This window comes from Bactrocera latifrons, unplaced genomic scaffold, assembly GCF_001853355.1.
Source record: "Bactrocera latifrons isolate USDA-ARS-PBARC rearing strain unplaced genomic scaffold, ASM185335v1 scaffold_35, whole genome shotgun sequence".
Taxonomy (NCBI): domain Eukaryota; kingdom Metazoa; phylum Arthropoda; class Insecta; order Diptera; family Tephritidae; genus Bactrocera; species Bactrocera latifrons.
Window position 1 is genome coordinate 1,872,992 of NW_017536990.1, and position 18,128 is coordinate 1,891,119.

An 18,128-nucleotide genomic window follows, 5' to 3' on the forward strand; every position below is an offset into this window, starting at 1 on the left:
CAGTTTAACTTGAAGATAAATAATTAAAAAATATGAATCTCTTTGAATTTTTGGTTTCCGATAGGAATTGCGAAATGCATCCTGACCGCCGTCCGACAAATGCAAATGCGAGATGCCTCAGGCAATTGCTGCCCAAAGGCAGACTATCAAAGATGTCGCATCCAAAAATTTGTGAATGATTTTGAAATATATAACKATAAACACTAGAAATTTCGCTTTAATTAATTTTTTCCCCTCCCAAAGAAATCCTAAAAAACCGGTTTTTTGAAGCCCTTAAAGCAGGCCCTTAAATACGTGTTTGCACTTCTTTAATCTTGTATACAGATTATTTACTTGCAGAATTTGGTACGACATTAAAATTGCAGTTAATAAGAATTAATGACAGAAAAATTTCAATGGTCTTCGGTGACTTGCAACCCATGTTCTCAGGCATTTTTGCATGGGCATATTGCATTAAATACAACGGTTGTATGTGTACTTGTGAATATATGTACATATATATACSTATATAYGAGTATGAAATGSTAACAACATCAGTTATGTTGATTGAGCTTATATTGAGCGGTTTTGAGGCGTCGCCGAAAGGTTGTTGGCGCTTTTCATATGGGTTTTCATCCCAACTGGTATATATGAAGGTATTTAAACACGTAAAAAATCTTTAGTGGAAATTATTGTACCTAAAAGCTTGTAAAAATAATTCTACATTGGTATATATGTATATGACAAGCACAGGCAACTGCTGCAATATAAAGACCTCACACTTCATACATACATATGCATAGTGGTTATTACTCCAATGATGATAGCTTTATAAGCCCAACTTTTGAGGTTCATGCAAATTTTTATTCATGATTCACCATACTCAACCGACCGCGCAACAACTCACACAAACASTTGCGAGATATTCATGGAGTTTGCTGTCTATTTAGAAGTTTATTTCACAACTATGCCGCCCTTTGAATTTTGAGTGCATCGACAAGCCATCACATTATCAAAGCAAATTAGTGCACATCCATCCACACATCCACCCAGCCATCCATCGGCGGCAAAGAGGCTGGTTGCAATTAATTATGCGCTTTTTAACTTTTCAAAAGTGTTGAATATATTTTATGCAAATTACCTCACTTAATTACAATCAAGTGCTCGTTGGCATTGGTGCATGCTCAAACAAAGTTCTACAAGCACGTGTAAAGTGCTCAGACACACACACACACACACACACACACACACACACGAGCTTTATTAGTCCTTGCACCGGCTTTTGTTTGACTAGAATCGGGCGGAAGTGGAAATGAGTGGGCATGTGTATGTGTATGTGTGCGTGAGCGTGTGTGCTGAGCGCGTAAATACTTGTGCTTATAATATTCATTGTTGACTGCTGAGTGCCTCGAARTTTTGATATCCTTTCGTGAGGGCATTACACTAGATGGTACTTGGTGATGATGCACCGATATATAATTAAGCATGCTATGATGCTTCAAATAGCGGTTATAATATATTGAAATTTTATGAGTTTCTGAAGAAATTGTGATACATTTGTGAATATTTACTTTTTCTTAAAATGAAAATTGCTTATCARATATTTTTCATTGCCCGTATAATTCAAAAGAGGTCAGGTCTAAGAGTTGATATGAATCGATAGATTTCACTCGAATATCTGCTTGCACTTTGTGTTATCCGCAAACTCCTAGAAGTGTGAGCATATTTTCCAGGGTTCACGTTGGGACAGAAAGTTCTGAATATTGACCAACCCTTTTCGAGCTCACTGGTGATCCAAAAGTWCAGTGGTATAACGAAAGAGGTCAGCGACATATAATTTAATGAAATTGCTTTTGGACCTCCTCACCACCGTGTCCGGGAACTCATAAAAGCTTAATACCGAATTTTCATAGTTTATTTAATTGCTAATTAGGTCAAGTGCTCCTCGATTAGTATTTAGCGAGCTCAGAGCCAGTATAGCCGCTTGGAGAGTATGCATATATCTCCGTCAGTCATCTTCGTGAAGAATCTCACTATACAATTTCAAAATTGCTTTCGAATAGAAGCTAGAGAAGTTCCGCGATATGATGTGAGCACATTAAATATAAGAGATTTTTAAAGCATTGCAAGATCCTACAGCTATAGAAAGCAATTGTGGATAGGTGTCGGTGAATCCGATAAAGGACGTGTTCACAGTTTCAGTTGGATATCCCAAWAACTGAGGGACCAGCTAGTTCGCATATATGTATTCAGATAAATGGATATACAGGCTGCAAATAATCAGCTCCTCTCCTTCAATAGCCAAACAATGTTAAACACTGCAGTAACAAATGTCTACTCTGTTTAGTAAATAAGACTACATTTAAGTAACTGAAGCCTTAAAGCAAAAGCATAAAGTAAACCTGTTCCAGTAAAGAATACATAGGATATTCAAGCCTGCGTAACTAACGCTTTTCTCTAAAGGCTTCTCCTGAAAAAGCACGAATATGCCCACACATGTAAATGCAGCATTGAAATACATATCATATTACCATGACACATGTGTAACAGTTTTGCTCTTCACCRTTACATGCATAAATAAATAAAGTATGAGAATGTGTCGGTGTTTCAGGCAGTCATGAGCGAAGTGGGTTACTCTAGATAACRCTAATGTCATATGAAGGCCAGGAGCAACTCACACACGCACACATGCATGTCGCTAAATACAATATTATAGAAAATGTTATATACGCATATAGTCCAAACATGTATATGTAGTTCATGCGTACACGTAAAAATATAATATATTCGCCCCAGCCATAAAAGTTTTGCAGATCTGACGCTACATCTCTGCCACCATCATAATAACACACATTTCAACAATTTTTATGCATATGTATGTGTRGTAAATTTAGATGCTTACATTGTTTGCATGAGAATCTCTAATGGTTACTGCAGTATATTTGGCATGGTTATTAAAAATATAAATTTACATCTAAATGTRCATACGTAAATACGCGTGTACGAGAAGCACATTCAGATTTGAAGTCATGTGATCCATGTTATTCTGTCACACATCAAAAAACATATTTTTATTTATTTGTATAGGTGTGAGTGTGTTCTATGGCATGTGGGTGCCGGAATTTACACGCGTGTTTACATTTCTATACATGAACGTGGCAAAAAAACGGACGGAAAAATTTAGCGAAGTAATTTTTTCATATTCGGCTCAATGCCTCTTTTTATGCGAATTATTCCAATCCAAACCATAGCTTCGAATGAGTGCATCAACACAATTCACGTTTGTACGCAAAATTATTCAACGCAAGTAGTTTAACAAGCAAATTTATGGGCATGCATATATACACGCAAATATAAATATAGCTAAATCGCATAGTTGTAGAGGGTGTTTTTTAAAGTTATACAAGTTTTATTGCTGAAATAGGACACAACAGAAAAGTTAATATTTTATTTTATTTTACATACATTCTTYTAGATGACCTTCGACCTCTTTAACTGATGAAAATATTGAAAAAGGGAAGGGAATCGAGCTTAAGACTAGTCTAGGAACACTTGCCGTTGGAGAGGTGGCAAGAGAGCTCRACCTCTCTCGCGAGTCMCTTCGAACTCGTCCCGATRGAGCAGATTATTTTTTCCAWAAAAGGACAATTGAGATCGRATTTATAATCAAAAACGCAATGAATATCACCGTATTCACCAAACTTGGCTCCGTGGAATTTAAACTTTTTTAATTGGCCAAGACCATTTATCAATCAGTTTAATACATATCTCATAAGCCACTTAAGCTATGTAGAACTGAAACCTAACTGACCTAAGATAGAGATTTTCGAACTTAAAGGTGACTTTGTACTGCATATATCGGCCAATATGTGAGGTATCTCAATGAAATTATGAGAGCGTATTTTACTTATAACAGTGTATCTTTGTGCCTAAATTAGACAAATTTTAGCGAAAACCTGGCCAGAYCCCTATATAACTAATTTCAAGATTTTCGAACATCCGGCTGACTTTACTCTATATGATTGGTTAGTATGTGGTATTGATAAAACTATATAAAATAGGGTCACTACTAAAATTTGTGTCTTTTTATTTAAGTTGAAATGCATTTTCCACATATATTCTCAGCCAGTGACATTAAAACGGTCCACACTTTTAGAAAAATCTTCCCAAATTTACAAAGAATTATGACTTTCCAATAAGAATTTTAAGTAATTAAGTTGAGAAACTAAAAAATATAAAATATACATACTTACGTCTCTTTATAAGAAGAGGTAAACCTGAAAGTGGTACATTTTTCCATAAGTTTTGTTTTATAAACTATCTTCTTATGTGATGAATTTAATACTTGGCATCCAAATTCTATACACCTATTACAGTCCTGCATGCATATCGTTGCCTACATCAAAAGTTGATTGAACACACTATATACGAAATTTAGGATAGTTCACTTTATTAAAAGAGTAATTTTGATATCTTAGTGTATGTATAATTGGATATATCCAGCCAAGTCGAAAGTCGCATTTTTTTAACGAAAAAGAATTTCATAAACAAGCTCAAGATAGCGTAAATATAAGCAAAAGKGAAATGAAATAATTAATTAAAAATTTTAAACGCCGACAGCAAATACTACTACATGCACAGCCACACGCATGAGAATATCACTTTCGTCACCTTCGCAGCACGAGCAAATAGTTGCACAGACAAGAGGTGGCAGCACACGCACGAGACTCGAGACATTTCATGCAACGGTCTATAAACTTCAGACAAAATGAAGAGTAGCTATTATTTACTTACTACACAATGTAATACAGTTTCGTTTTGAACACACACAMAAACATTCAAGGCGCATTTTATTTATGTATGCGTGCGCAAGTAAATAAATAACTTTGCAGACATTTGCTGTTTATACATTTGAGTAGCGACATATATTTAATTTTACTGTTGTTGCTTATATTATGTATATTCATAGGTGCCGGCGGTATCATCTGCCTGAAATTGTTTTATCAAGAAATATGCGAGGAATTTGGAAAGGTCACATGCACAAGTCTGACAATATGAAAAGAAAAAGCAGAACTTTGACTGCCAATAACAGCAGCTACATTATAGGCACCTTTTGTTGATTCACTTTTTCTTGCTTTCTTTGCATAACTTCAAACGGCAATGCGCCAGACGCTGCTTGTCGAGCCAGCTGGATGGTATCTCAGCGCTTGAGCGCCTGTGTGTGCACACAAACATGCGTATGAGTGTGTGTGTCGAGTGTGCTACCTTGGCGAAGTTCGCTTACATATATACATACATACGTATATATTATGTTCATATAAGTACCAAATGTAATCAYACACACAGATTCATGGGTTTCTGCGTGTGTTTGTCAGCTTGTATGCCACTGTTAAAGTGTAAGTATATTTATTTATATTACAGCTGTCATTGTCAGAATTTATGGAAATTGCAAAAATATTTGCCAAACAATTTTCTACAAAATAAAAGCRCATATTTCATTCCCAAAAACAATAACAACCAAATCATGCCAACAAAGTGTAAATAAATACAAATTGACTAAAGCAGCGTGTGAATCTGTATGCGAGTGTGTGTGTGGACACATGACATGCTGCGCAAACTTTGGCTCACTGACTGTTGTTTACACACACATACTTAGTGTATATATAAGATATGATTTCGAAGTAAATCTGCTGGCGAAATATTCATACAATCTGACTGTCCCAGCGTCGAAAAGTTTGCACCTGAATCATCTCGATGAAAAGCGGTGGGGTAAGCACAGAGGACATGGAAGGGGTTAACAACTTTTGCAGTGACAACTGTATGTATATAACATCATGAATTCGCTTATCTGAAAGTGTGCCGCAGCTGATGCCAGCCGGGGTTGTCACTATCGCTCATGTGCATGTATGTGTGCGTGTGCTGTCAGGCTGTGTGGGGGTTGAGAGCAGTTGGTGGGGTAGTGCTTTACCTGAGTTTTGTGCGAAATATCGAATTATGCGCTCATGCCACAGGCATACCTGGGCGTACACACACACACTTGATTTAGTTTATTTCCCTGTTTGTTGTAAGCAAGAAATAACTTTTCAACCAAGAACTCCAATAAACAAATACTTTGAATTGAATTTCTGCCACTTTCGCCACAAGGAGACTTGTGCCAGTTATAAATCGCTATTGATCAACATAATAATCTTGTTGATAAAGAAATTTTTAAAATAAGTCAAATATCGATGAAAGATACGTATGTGAATTATTGTTTGATTGTTTTTGACAGTTCTGATTAAAGAAAATATATTTTATAAAATGCAGGACGTAACTGATTRAATGAGGAGCTTTAAATTTTGATTTAAAAGTTAACGAAACGGCACCCTTCTTCACTTCACAAAGCCTTGAAACAAAAAAGTCAAGGGTTGCTTCTTTTTCAGAAAGCTTTTCAAAGTTTGAAAAAATATTGGATGCTTCAAAGTACYTATGGACCCATGACCAATAGCGACCATCACGATCACCACGATCACCTTAACCTTATATTAACTGTTTGTGTTAGTATAATGTTCAAAATGTTACCGCAAGGCTCATGAGTTTGGCAAAGACCTACTTTTGAGAAAACAATGATTTAATTCAGAAGATTTTCCTCTTTTACATAAATCCTAGGAATAAGCTATTAACTGTCAAAATCGTGCACTCTATTAATCTTTATTTTTGTTTTCTGAATTTAGAATTTCTCTCTTTATATTAGCCAAAAGTGAAAACTGGTACTGATCTACTAGGGTCAATCACAAAATTCTGATGAACGAAAGATATCACATACCGGAGATTTTAAGGATTTCACACTCTTTTAATCAAAAATTATTTTTATAACTTCTCCAGGGTGGCAACTCAATAAATAAATATTTTTATTCGTACAATTTTTTAATAATTTTTGAAAAGTGCAAAGATTTTATTTATGTTGAAACTAAAACCYTGGAAGTTGCATAACAATTATACTCTTACCAATACGAGTAGGTGGGAAACTTCCGCAAGAATTTTTTTAGTCAATTGCTGTTAAAGCAAAATTCTCATGTTTCTTAAATAACAGAGTGATGAGATTATAATATCAAATAGCAAAATCTTCCGACATATGTACATGTATTTCTCTGTACAAATATGCTGAGCGCATTTCCGTAGGTTTACCAGTGCTGCCAAAAGAATCTCCTTAAATAGCATATAAGATGTTTTTCTTTTAGAGAAAACGAAATCGAAAATTAGTTTCAAGCAACAATAAATTATTAAACTGTAAAATTAAATATTCGAGCTTACTCATCCACAAATCAACTACTACCTCTACTGAAGACACTACCGAACCAATGAATAGGAATTCATTGCAACCACATTCACATTAAAGATATAAAGTAATAATAATTGATAAACAAGAGAATGAACTCAATGTCAAAWAAACATAATTTATTTTTGTTGTTCTCTCTGTGTTTTGCGCAGAAGTCCGTTGAAGCAGTTGAATTGAAATGAATTGAATTGCATGACAGCTCAGCGATTTATTACAAATCGCCTGCCATAACTAACTGTCACGACTGTCAGTCTGCCTGGTGCCTCGTAAGCTATGACGTCTAACCGTCAGTGCTCGGCGGCGTGCGTACAGCTCAACTAACTGTCGCACTGTGCGTACACGTCGTGACAAAATAAATCCCACGGCGGCTAAGGTCCGCTGTCAGACTAACGCAACGCGCGTACGATATTTATAAATTACAAAAACAATGAAATGACAAAAAAAACAAGCCAAAAGGAAAAACCAAATCGTCGCAACAGCAAGCAAAAAAGCAGCAAACCGCCGTTATGTGCGTATGCGAAAATTTGTGTGCGTTTGCCGCTCCTCTGGCTGACTGTGTCATTATGATTGATGATGATGCACACTTGGCTTTATTTCATGCGCAGCTTAGCCATAGATTCCGACCAGCCATCAACGACATCATCATCGTCATCGCACAGTCATCAGCGGCGGCGGCAACGCACACATGCGCACCCATACAAGCAAAGCTACATGTGTACGGCACACCACATGACTACGTACGAYGACGACAACAACAAGCGCCACAGCACAACAGTTGCGATGGAGAGATGATGAACTGTGCTGTTTGCGCACAGCTTTGATGTGTCAAAAGCTTCACCCACAACAACAACAGCAACAACTACGTCAACGGCAGGAGACAGCAACAGCTGCGATGTTGCAGCTACAGTGGCGGCTACATACAGCTGCTGCCACAACACACTGTGGTTTATGTTGCTGACATGTTGTTGCTGTTGTTGTTGTTGCGTTTTGTCATCTATTTTATTACATTTTTTGTTGGGTTTTGTTTTGACTGCTGACAGTAACTGTTGGCGAAATCCGTCCGCCTGACAACATTCCAGGCAAGCGCATACATTTAACACACATGCACATGCGCACACGCACATGCATATAAAGTGTTTGGCAAATCAGTTTGTGTGCGTGTGGTAGCCGTTGATCTGCCGGTTATGTTTATTCCTTTATCTATTTCGGCTCACTGYCAACTCTCTGCTAGTAGTCCGTTAGTCAGCCAGTCAGTCAGCAAGTCTGTCCGTCCATCGGGCTGTCTCTGTTCGCACTTTAAGGTTTGCCACAGCGGAAGTGTCACCATTTGTCAAATGGCAAAAATTGAAAACAATTTCCATGCAGATTACTCATACGCCACAGTGTGCAAAACTCAAGCAGAAGCCAACGCGCACATACACACATGCGTCTTACACATATGTACACACTAAATATTTATGGACAAACAGGATATGCGTGCCTGTCAGCAAAATGTTTCGATATGCTTGCATATGTTTCGGGTGCTCTGGGTTACGCACACATGCACACTCACACACGCTTACAAACGCTTACACTAATCCAGACAAATTTGGATGTGCGTGTGTGTTTGCAAAGGTTTTGCTCATGTGTTTAAGCAATTTGTAATGCTGGTTTTGCTCTTTAGAAGATTTTCGTTGTATTTCTTTGGTATTAGGCCTTCATATCGGAAGTCGCTTTTATAAATAAAGCAATTTCCCTTGAAGTTTCAATAAATGAAATCAAAGCAATCAACAATTTTGCGTTTATCCTTGGTAAAGACCATGATTGAATGTTAAACGTTTCAAGCTCAAGCGCAAATATGTTTGCTCTTTCCTTTTGGCCGCATGAAGCTGCTTTTCGCTTGTGTAAAAGTGTGCGTGTGCGAGATACATATATATTACGATATTTGAGCTTAAAGCTTAAATCAAATAAAAAATCTAGAAGGAAGAGCATCAGTTTTAAGGCTTAATGAGTATTTTAAGGAGTTATACTACAGCGGGAAGGTTGAGAAGGTGAGGTAAAATTTTTTAGAGCGAGTGTTCCAAGATCATTTATCATTATGTTTGACCGTAAATCTAAGATTTTCATTGCAGGAACATATCTTAGTAAAAACTGCTAAAGCTAAACATGATCATAGGAAACTGAGATAATTTTTGAGTTTTAGAAATAGTTGTTAAATCTAGTTAGTTGAATGAAGGCACTGATGTCTCTCAAAAACACTCTGTAAAAATTCGATACGAACCACAAAGGTTACTTTAACTTTAAATTAAAGTGGCCAAAAAGAAATCATGAGAGAACAAGTCATTACGATATGCTAGGAATATACAAGAAAGCCATGAAAACAAGTTTTTTATCCATTCACCCATAAGCAAAAGTTTTGCTTTAATTGTTTGAATTTGAACTGTGTTGAATCCCTTTATTAAAATTTTGACGAGAGGTGCATTAGTTGTATTCATTCGAATTTCGAATATAAGGGATCGATCCGACACTTACTTTGAAAACAGACTCAAGGGTTTATATTCACTTACAATCATAAATTTATCTCAAAACTTAATTAAGACTGGCTTAAAACTCGACACTTCTTTCTAAAATCTTATTCTTTCGATCATTTGCTGATAAGTATGTATATCTAAGTAGAATGTGTGAAAATTTCAAGTGAATTGGTTTTGATATTTGAGAAATTTTCTTCACCGAGTCCGAAAACTGTGTTGGAGAGAAATTTCTTTCAAGTTTTGAAATATGATTCTAATATTTCCGCAATTACATTCGACATATGTATATGCGATGTAGTTTTATTTCCTTATTCAATTTAATTAAAGTGCAAGCTCTAAGAAGGCGGCCCCACCATAATCGTATATCTACGTACAAATTAAACAAAACTTCACTTTAATTAATAAAAAAATTGTTCTAAAATTATCTATTTTTAAGAAATTTTCTCTGCCATATTTTTGTTCATAGTTATACTATAYACTCAAAATAAGCCTCTTTCAATAAATTATATAATATTATGTCTGCTACGAATTCAATGGCATATTGTTTCTAAGTGACTGAATACAATAACAAAACTATTTGAAAGCAACAAGCTCTTCTCAAGAATATATTGGAGTTCATAAAATTGCTAAAATCAAAAGAGTTATGCAGTGATTTAAGAAGGTGCAACCCACTTTTCGACGACACACTGGCTGTGGCAAGCACATATTACTTGCAGCAAAAATATATTTGTCATATATGTACTTGAATATGCATATCATAAGGACAAGAAAGCAAATTCCCGTCAATTACTCATCTCTCCATATGTACATATTGTGCCAGACTTTTGACTTCGCTACCATAAACGAAAGTATGTCACTCTTTCAGCACTTTCCAATGTTTATGAGCATAGTTCGTAAGTATTGCCAATGTGTAGCTTGAAACGTCAACACACATACATGCGTAAATTTTTRTATGCAAAATTTTATGACGACAGTATAGTGTGACACTCGTGTGTGATTGCATCTCCTTCCAGCAGCATTTATGTACTAAGCAATGTGCCTGCATATTTACTTTGTATTGTGTGGCGTTATGCTGTGCAAAAGTTTAATCGAAATTATTGAAGAAAGACAAATTGCTTTTCGCTGCAGTTTCATAAGTCATGCTGAGCACAACAAACTCAGGAACAAATGTATGTGTAAGACAATGCAAACTACGGCTGAAACTTGTGACACAGACATGTGCAAATAGATATATATTTATGTACAGATACGTCATAAATACTTGAATAGTTGTGCATTTATAAGAAGCAGCAACTAAATTTGTGTGATGGGAGTCTCGAGCTCTGCTCTGCTTGGCTCATACAGTTGGAATGATTTTTGTCTCTTGCTGTTAAAGGTTATATTCTACTGGCTTTCCCTCATACCAACAAATGCAAAATTTTAAATGATTCAATACCAGGTAGACCTATACATCTCTACTCGTATAATCAAAAGAAATAAACAGTTTTTCGCTTCAARTGTGGGACTAGACTTCCATTGAATGGGATCTAGGGCTAGTTGCTCTTCCAAAGGAGGTACTTTCACAATCATTTTTAAATGCATATGCATATATAAAGTTTGTTTGCCGCCTATGATTGTGAAAAAAAATAAAATAAAATATATTATAGGAAAAGCAAGCCTGTTTGCTTGTGCAACTATATGCAGTTGTTCTCACATGCATGCAAATAATCTGCTTCATTTCAATATCCTTTTGTCGTTTTGCTGTCTGTCTTTAATATTTCATTTATCTGCTCCTCTCGCATACAGACAGACGTACAAGCATAACAGATTATTGTTGGCTTTCGTTGTCATATTTGCATTGTGTATCTCTGGGCTTCAATAAAGCTTTTGTTTTTCGAGCTTTGCTTGAATTCTTTTGAAGTACAAAGAATTGAAAATATTTCTTCGAGTGCCGTGATCCTTTTAATATCGCATATGTATGTTAAAATTTATATACCGTATAAAAATATTACGGAGATGTAGATATTCTTAAAGTTAAAATAAACAATTAGAAGTTGGTTAAAGTAATGTAGGTATATATTTTCACTATATTTCCTCCTTAGGTTCTACGAGAATAGATTCCTTAATTTTAAAAGCCCTTATTTCAAGTCATGACATACTTTGGCATAATTTTATAGCTCAAAACAAGTTTTCTAAACAAAAAATTGTTTCTTTTTGAAGATGAATGTCCATTAAAAAAATAAATAGTAAATTAGTCGCATAAAATGCATACAATTTTACGCATGCCAACCAATGATTGTTTGCATTACACTTTATTACCGTTAAAACTATTCTATATAAATATATACATAAGTATCTTTGCATATCTCACAACATCAGTCATAACTTTCAGCGCATATCACTTGACTTGCGTTCAGAACTAGATACAGCCAGTGACAACCAGCCTCGCACCGCTGCCCTCCACTCTCACCAGCCTGAAGTGTGAACATCACACAATCAACTTAATGCCTTCCAACACCCCGCGTACCCAATAAAGCTTGCAATTTTATTTAAAAAGCTTGCAATCGTATTTATTTGTAACATAACTTTTATTTATTTTATGTCGTCTACCCGCTGTGGCTGGGTGTGTGGAGTGCATTGCAGTGCTGAAGCCGCCGAGCAGCAGAGTACAACAACACAATCACTGATTTCGCTTTACTGCCCTAACTACAGTGGCATTGTGCTGCTGTTACGTTCATTTTACTCCCTCCTGCCCTCCTGCCCTTCGCCCACTTCGTGACCCTTTGCACTTAACTTTGTTTGCTTTGTGCTCGGCATTTGTGTTCTTTTTTAAATTGCTTAAAATTGTTTCCTTTTTCATAGATTTATGATACTCATAAATTATAACAACAGCACGAGTAACAGTGCAAAAATAATGCCATTATGAGAAAGGAAAAAAGTAGAATTAGAGAAAAGGCAACGCGTGGACAGAAAAAATTATTTTACACAGCATCGATTATTTTATAAAGAAAAAAATTGAGTTTAAAAAGTTAAATATTGCCAAAATATATTTTTCTTGGTTTTTMATTAAACAATATTTTTTACTAAATATATGGTAATTCAATTTATTTTAATTTTAACTGATTCATCAATGTTTTTTCTGTTCAGGTTTGAAAAACGTACAGAGTATAATTCTGATCATCTCTTAAAGATTTTATCAAAATAAACATTAGTAGGGGAGGACGAAATAGGTACACTTGGGTGCGAAATGTTCTGTAAAGAAGGGTCGGGTGTATACTTCAGCGATCTGGACATCTGTCTTTCTACCCGTCCACCAMATTCCATTAGCATCTTCCAAGCGGAATAACTAGTGACGGGCTTTGGAGTTACACTCGTATCCAATAGCGAGAAGAAAATAAAGAAAGCAACCATAGCCTGGCGACACTGCTGGCATTGCTGGCTTTGTCGACGCCAAATATTAATGCCAGTATAGTCCAAGGTGGAAAGACTCCAGTTCAACTCCACTTGTCCATAATTTGTGTTCTCGATCGCTGGAACATTCTGCAGTTGTTCCAGCTAGGAGCCTCTTTCGACGAATCCGAGTCTGAGTTAACACCATTCGCTTCGATTGATCAAAAGGGATCAAAAGAACAATCAACGAAGCAATTAAACTATTCTATATAAATATATAAGTATCTTTGCATATCTCACAACATCAGCCATATAACTGGTAAAKCATATGTATACTGCTTTAGCAAATGTTAATAAACAATAATTCAATAATATTTTTTTCTTTTGTTCTAATTGCARATTAACATCTGGAGCAGAAACGATTTTTCGTATTTGTCGAACGTATTTTAAAAATAAGAGCCGAACAACAACTTRAACAACCAACCCACCTAAAATCCCACAAAAGCGTAACTTAGGCTGAAACCTATACCCAACAAACAATCTCCACTTATTCGACGAAAACCTTACACATTCTTACCACAAACACCAATCAGCAAACTCCCAGCAAAGCACCAGCAAAATGTGGCCGTCTAACTGTCAGCGGCGCACACTGCTCGCCATCACGCTCGTCTGCTTTGCCTGCCTCATTGCGCCCGCAGCGTCCCGCTCCCGTGACAAAGAAGGGCGTCGCCGCAGCGATCGCCTCTCAGCCGCCTCTTCCACCTCCGCCTCGTCCACCTACTACGCCAGCAGCGGCAGCGTGAACAGCAACTATGCGAGCATACCTTCCTCGGCTACCAGCTCGTATACGGGTCCCATGGACACGACCGGCTTTTGTGTGCGTCGTCGCGAYATGAAGCTCATGTGCTACTGCACACCGGACGAGAATCACGTGCCCGTGCTGAAGGCGGAGTGTTGGGTATTCTCCGATATCTTGCCACAGAATGATACAACCTGGACGCGTTTCTTTCAGCAGAAGCGTTTGCGTGAATTGAAATTTGTCATACAAAATCATGGTCGCTTGGATTATATACCAACGCTAGTGTTTGAATCGTTAAAGAATTTGACCACCATTATTATTGAGTACTCACAGGTGGATGTGGTGAAGAGCAATGCTTTTGCCAATCTACCATATTTGGAGCGCATCATCYTGACCAATAATCATATAGCGGCTTTGGCCCAGGACGCATTCGCTAATCACATACGCTTACGTGAGCTGAATTTGGAACATAACCAGATATTTGAGATCGATCGTCACGCTTTTCACAATCTACCACAATGCGAGAAACTTTTCTTAAATAACAACAATATCTCTAACTTGCATGACAGCCTCTTTGTGGAGATGCCACATTTGGTRTACTTGGATTTGGCGCATAATCAGATATCGGTGCTGACCAGCGACATATTCAAAGGTCTGGGTAATTTGAATGTGCTGAAGCTGTCGAATAACAACATCAATTTCATCGGTGATACTGTGTTTGCTGAGTTGTGGATCTTGTCGGAATTGGAGTTGGACGACAACAAGATTGAGGTAAGTTGTACTAATATGTGGTTTAWATAATTTGAAAAGATGTAGGCATAAATGTCATAGTTGTGGTTCTATTCATTCAACAGAAATGTGGCCTACTTTTAACCCCTCATTTTATCTTTAACGGTATAAATAGTTTTTTACCTTGTTACCATGCGGAAGAAAACATTTTAACGCTATAACGATTTCTTCTCATGTAGCTTGCTCGCAGTGTCTTTCTGTCCAGAATTTAATGAACTATAATCAGATTTTGAGTTAAAAGTCAGCAATCTCGCTTCTGTAATAATTCTCAGACTCATATTAAAAAATGTAATTGAATCAATTGTCAAAAGAACCAATCTTTGAACTTCTATGTCGCAATATCACCAGTAATCGTTATCCGCTCATAAGATCTGGATATTAGTGCCTAGATGGAACTGTGCGAGAGAAAATACTTCAATTTAAGATCTATTGTCAACTTTTGCTGAAGATTTATTCATTTAATTGCTAGTTCAAACTTTTAAAAAATTTAGAAAGCTTTGTAATTCCTCAAGAAGCTTTAAAAACTTCTAAAAAATGTAAAAGCTCTTAAAAAGCATAAAGAGCTCCTAAAAAATCTTGTAAAATAACTAATTCAACAAGAGATTTCAAAAATGAATTAAACGTCTAGCTAACTCAAGAGGTTTGCGTTTACAAATTTTTGATTTATTTCCATCAACTGCCTAATTTACTGCGAGTTTTGGAGTTTGAGAAACTTTATTGATCATCACGGAGTGTTATTGAGTCCAAATTTATGAAGTGAGCAGCGGCCAAAATAAATCGTATGATATATACATGGTTAGAAAATACAATAAGAACAAGGCACTGTTCTTTCTTTAACATTAACTGTTTTCCGCTGGAATATTTATAAGCTTGCACTTGCCTGTAATCTCTCAAATTTACATCCACATATCTACTATAATAAATAAGTATATTCTTGCATACGGGCATACATGTGTACCCTCGCAAGTGAATACGAATTGCGAACTCAACCACGACTGAAAGCGTCGCACATTAATATGTGTCAGTAGCTTTCTAACACTTCACAGCGGAGTAGTGGATCAAGCACGTCAAGTGGCGGCATAAGTGCGCACACACACTTGCACACAAGCGTAAAACGTTTGTCAAGTATAAATTCTTGTTGCTTATACGCACTGTTGCGCCCAGACTTTGCAAGAGTGTCTGTCTGGCRAGTTTTGTTTCAACTAAATTGCACAGCTGCTTAATGCTCTTATAGCATTGTGGTTATATAATATTTTATATATATAATATTTATTTTTAGTTTTCCTTTAATAAAGTCAAGCTTGCATATAAAGTATTTATTTGAAAGAAGAATCGAATTGTGTAATTATACGTGTACTTAAAAGCTTAATTTCAAAAGTGTAAGCATCTTATTCAAGAAGTAAACCTAATAAAAATACTACTCATTCGCTCTCTGATCGTCCTAAACATAGATATAAAGTAATTATCTTACTGAGCTAAAGCAGCCCCTTCAGCCCAGCTGTAACAAGCCTATAAAAAAGGAATAGACTAAAAACCATATRAATAAAGGTATACTTATATATATAGTATATAATGTGTATTGAGTGCAGGAAAGTTCCCGCTAATGTGGGTTGGACACGCCACCTGACAGTTAATAAAGACCGGCGAACATCACTTTCGGCGCAAACATTCCACTACTTGCACACTTTAACGGCTATGTCCGGTAGGAATGGATGAGTCAGTTCATGTCCAGAGCTAATCAGGAAATAATTAGTTCAYATTAAAAATGCCTTAACGGCTGCAAGAGACTTGAATAGAATGCTAAAATGGCCACAATGGGYATACTCAGTAGCTGAGTAGCTGAGTGAGCGCGAGCGAGTGAGTGATTAAGTTACTTAATAGCTTTGTTTGGTTGGAATTAAAGCAGAAATAAAAGGCGAAAATTTACACTTTCGGCCAGCAATTAAATAATTTAATGACTCGCAGACGTGCTCTTTGTGTGTGCCAAAGATCGTAAATGGCGCTGAACTGAGTAGTAATTTCATGCCAACCTAACCSTTTAGGAAGCCTCAAGGACTCAAGGGCAGCAATATTCACACATATAAGCGTTAAGCCCCTAAAATACACATTTGTGCTGGTGTACGTAGGCAATAAGAGGAGTGGCTATAACTTTTTATTGCCGAAAAATATTAGTTTTTACGCTTTATTAATTAAGTATCATAAACGCAAAGCTGTGATTTTAATTCCTCTCGAAAAGTATGTTATAAATGCTGAGTCCWTTTTGAGTGGTAATTAAACATAATTACAACTATATAAATATAACTGTCGAAGAAGCTCAAAAATACAAAAACAACTTTTTAAAGGAAAGCTTTCAAATAATTCAGACGTTTAGATTTAAGCATAAAGTATTATGAATTGATGAAAATTAGCTTATGAAACAGGAAAATAAACAATAAAACGTTAAGTTTGGTTGCATTGAAKCTACAATACTCTTCACATATACACAACTATTCCCTTTACGAATTTTCCATAAGCTTTAGTGACTTGATCTGAACAATTTCTTCGCAGATTATGTTATTTCCTTAGCAATAACCCCTACCAAATTTGGTGAAGATACCTGGTCAAATGAAAAAGCTTAGCATTCAAGCACTTAATTCCGCTGTTTCCGTTTSTATAACAGMTATATCCCATGTAGACCCGATAGCGGTAATTCCGAAAAATTACCAGTTTCTTGGGAAGCATGAAACTGAGGGACTGGTTTACAATTAGCTAAATTTACGTTAATCATTTAGTTATACAAATACATTTTGCGGTTCTGACGTTTAATTTGGGAATTACAAATATCGAAGCAAACTTGTTTTTTTTTAATATATTATCTTTCAGAAGTCGTTTTGTGTATCGTAAATACCAAATGGGTTTCGAAATCGTAYTCAAGGTTTGCGTCTTAACTAAAAAAGTACAAAAACTGTGCGACTAATAATGTTAGAAGGTCTGAAGAAAAACAAAAAGTATTCGTTGAGTATTGAAAACATCTACGAAAGAAATAGTTTCGGAGCAAACTGAGCAATTGGTAGTCGAACAAGAATGTAATACCCTGTTCAAGCGAGTAATAAAGTAGAGGATATTAATAATATCACCATGAAAATTAACTAAATTTACTTTTATTTCATTACATACTAATATTCATCCATCAAATTCAAATAATCAAGTAAATGATTTCTAAAGCACACAATATATTACCACAAATCTTGGAATCCAGCACAAACAAAATATAATATTTTATGCCATTTTTTGCTGTCGTTCATAAAACCCTACTATGATAATATTAGCCCGTTTTAGTTAATAGCATATGCGAAAACTTTTGTGTAAAGAAACGTGTATTAAA

General features: G+C 36.0%; 1 protein-coding gene across 4 annotated transcripts in view; it reads left to right on the top strand.

Annotated features, from left to right (window-relative positions):
• The window catches only part of LOC108971574 (connectin), an 80,909-nt gene that overhangs the window by 30,040 nt on the left and 32,741 nt on the right, over positions 1-18,128 (top strand). For 3 of the 4 annotated variants that reach the window (XM_018937735.1, XM_018937736.1, XM_018937737.1), the window contains exon 3: positions 13,593-14,746. In XM_018937735.1, the coding sequence (XP_018793280.1) occupies positions 13,796-14,746 (951 nt within the window). In that variant the 5' untranslated portion in view covers positions 13,593-13,795. Of the gene's footprint in view, positions 1-13,581; positions 14,747-18,128 lie in introns of those variants that run through there. The other variant, XM_018937738.1, reaches the window with a different exon arrangement.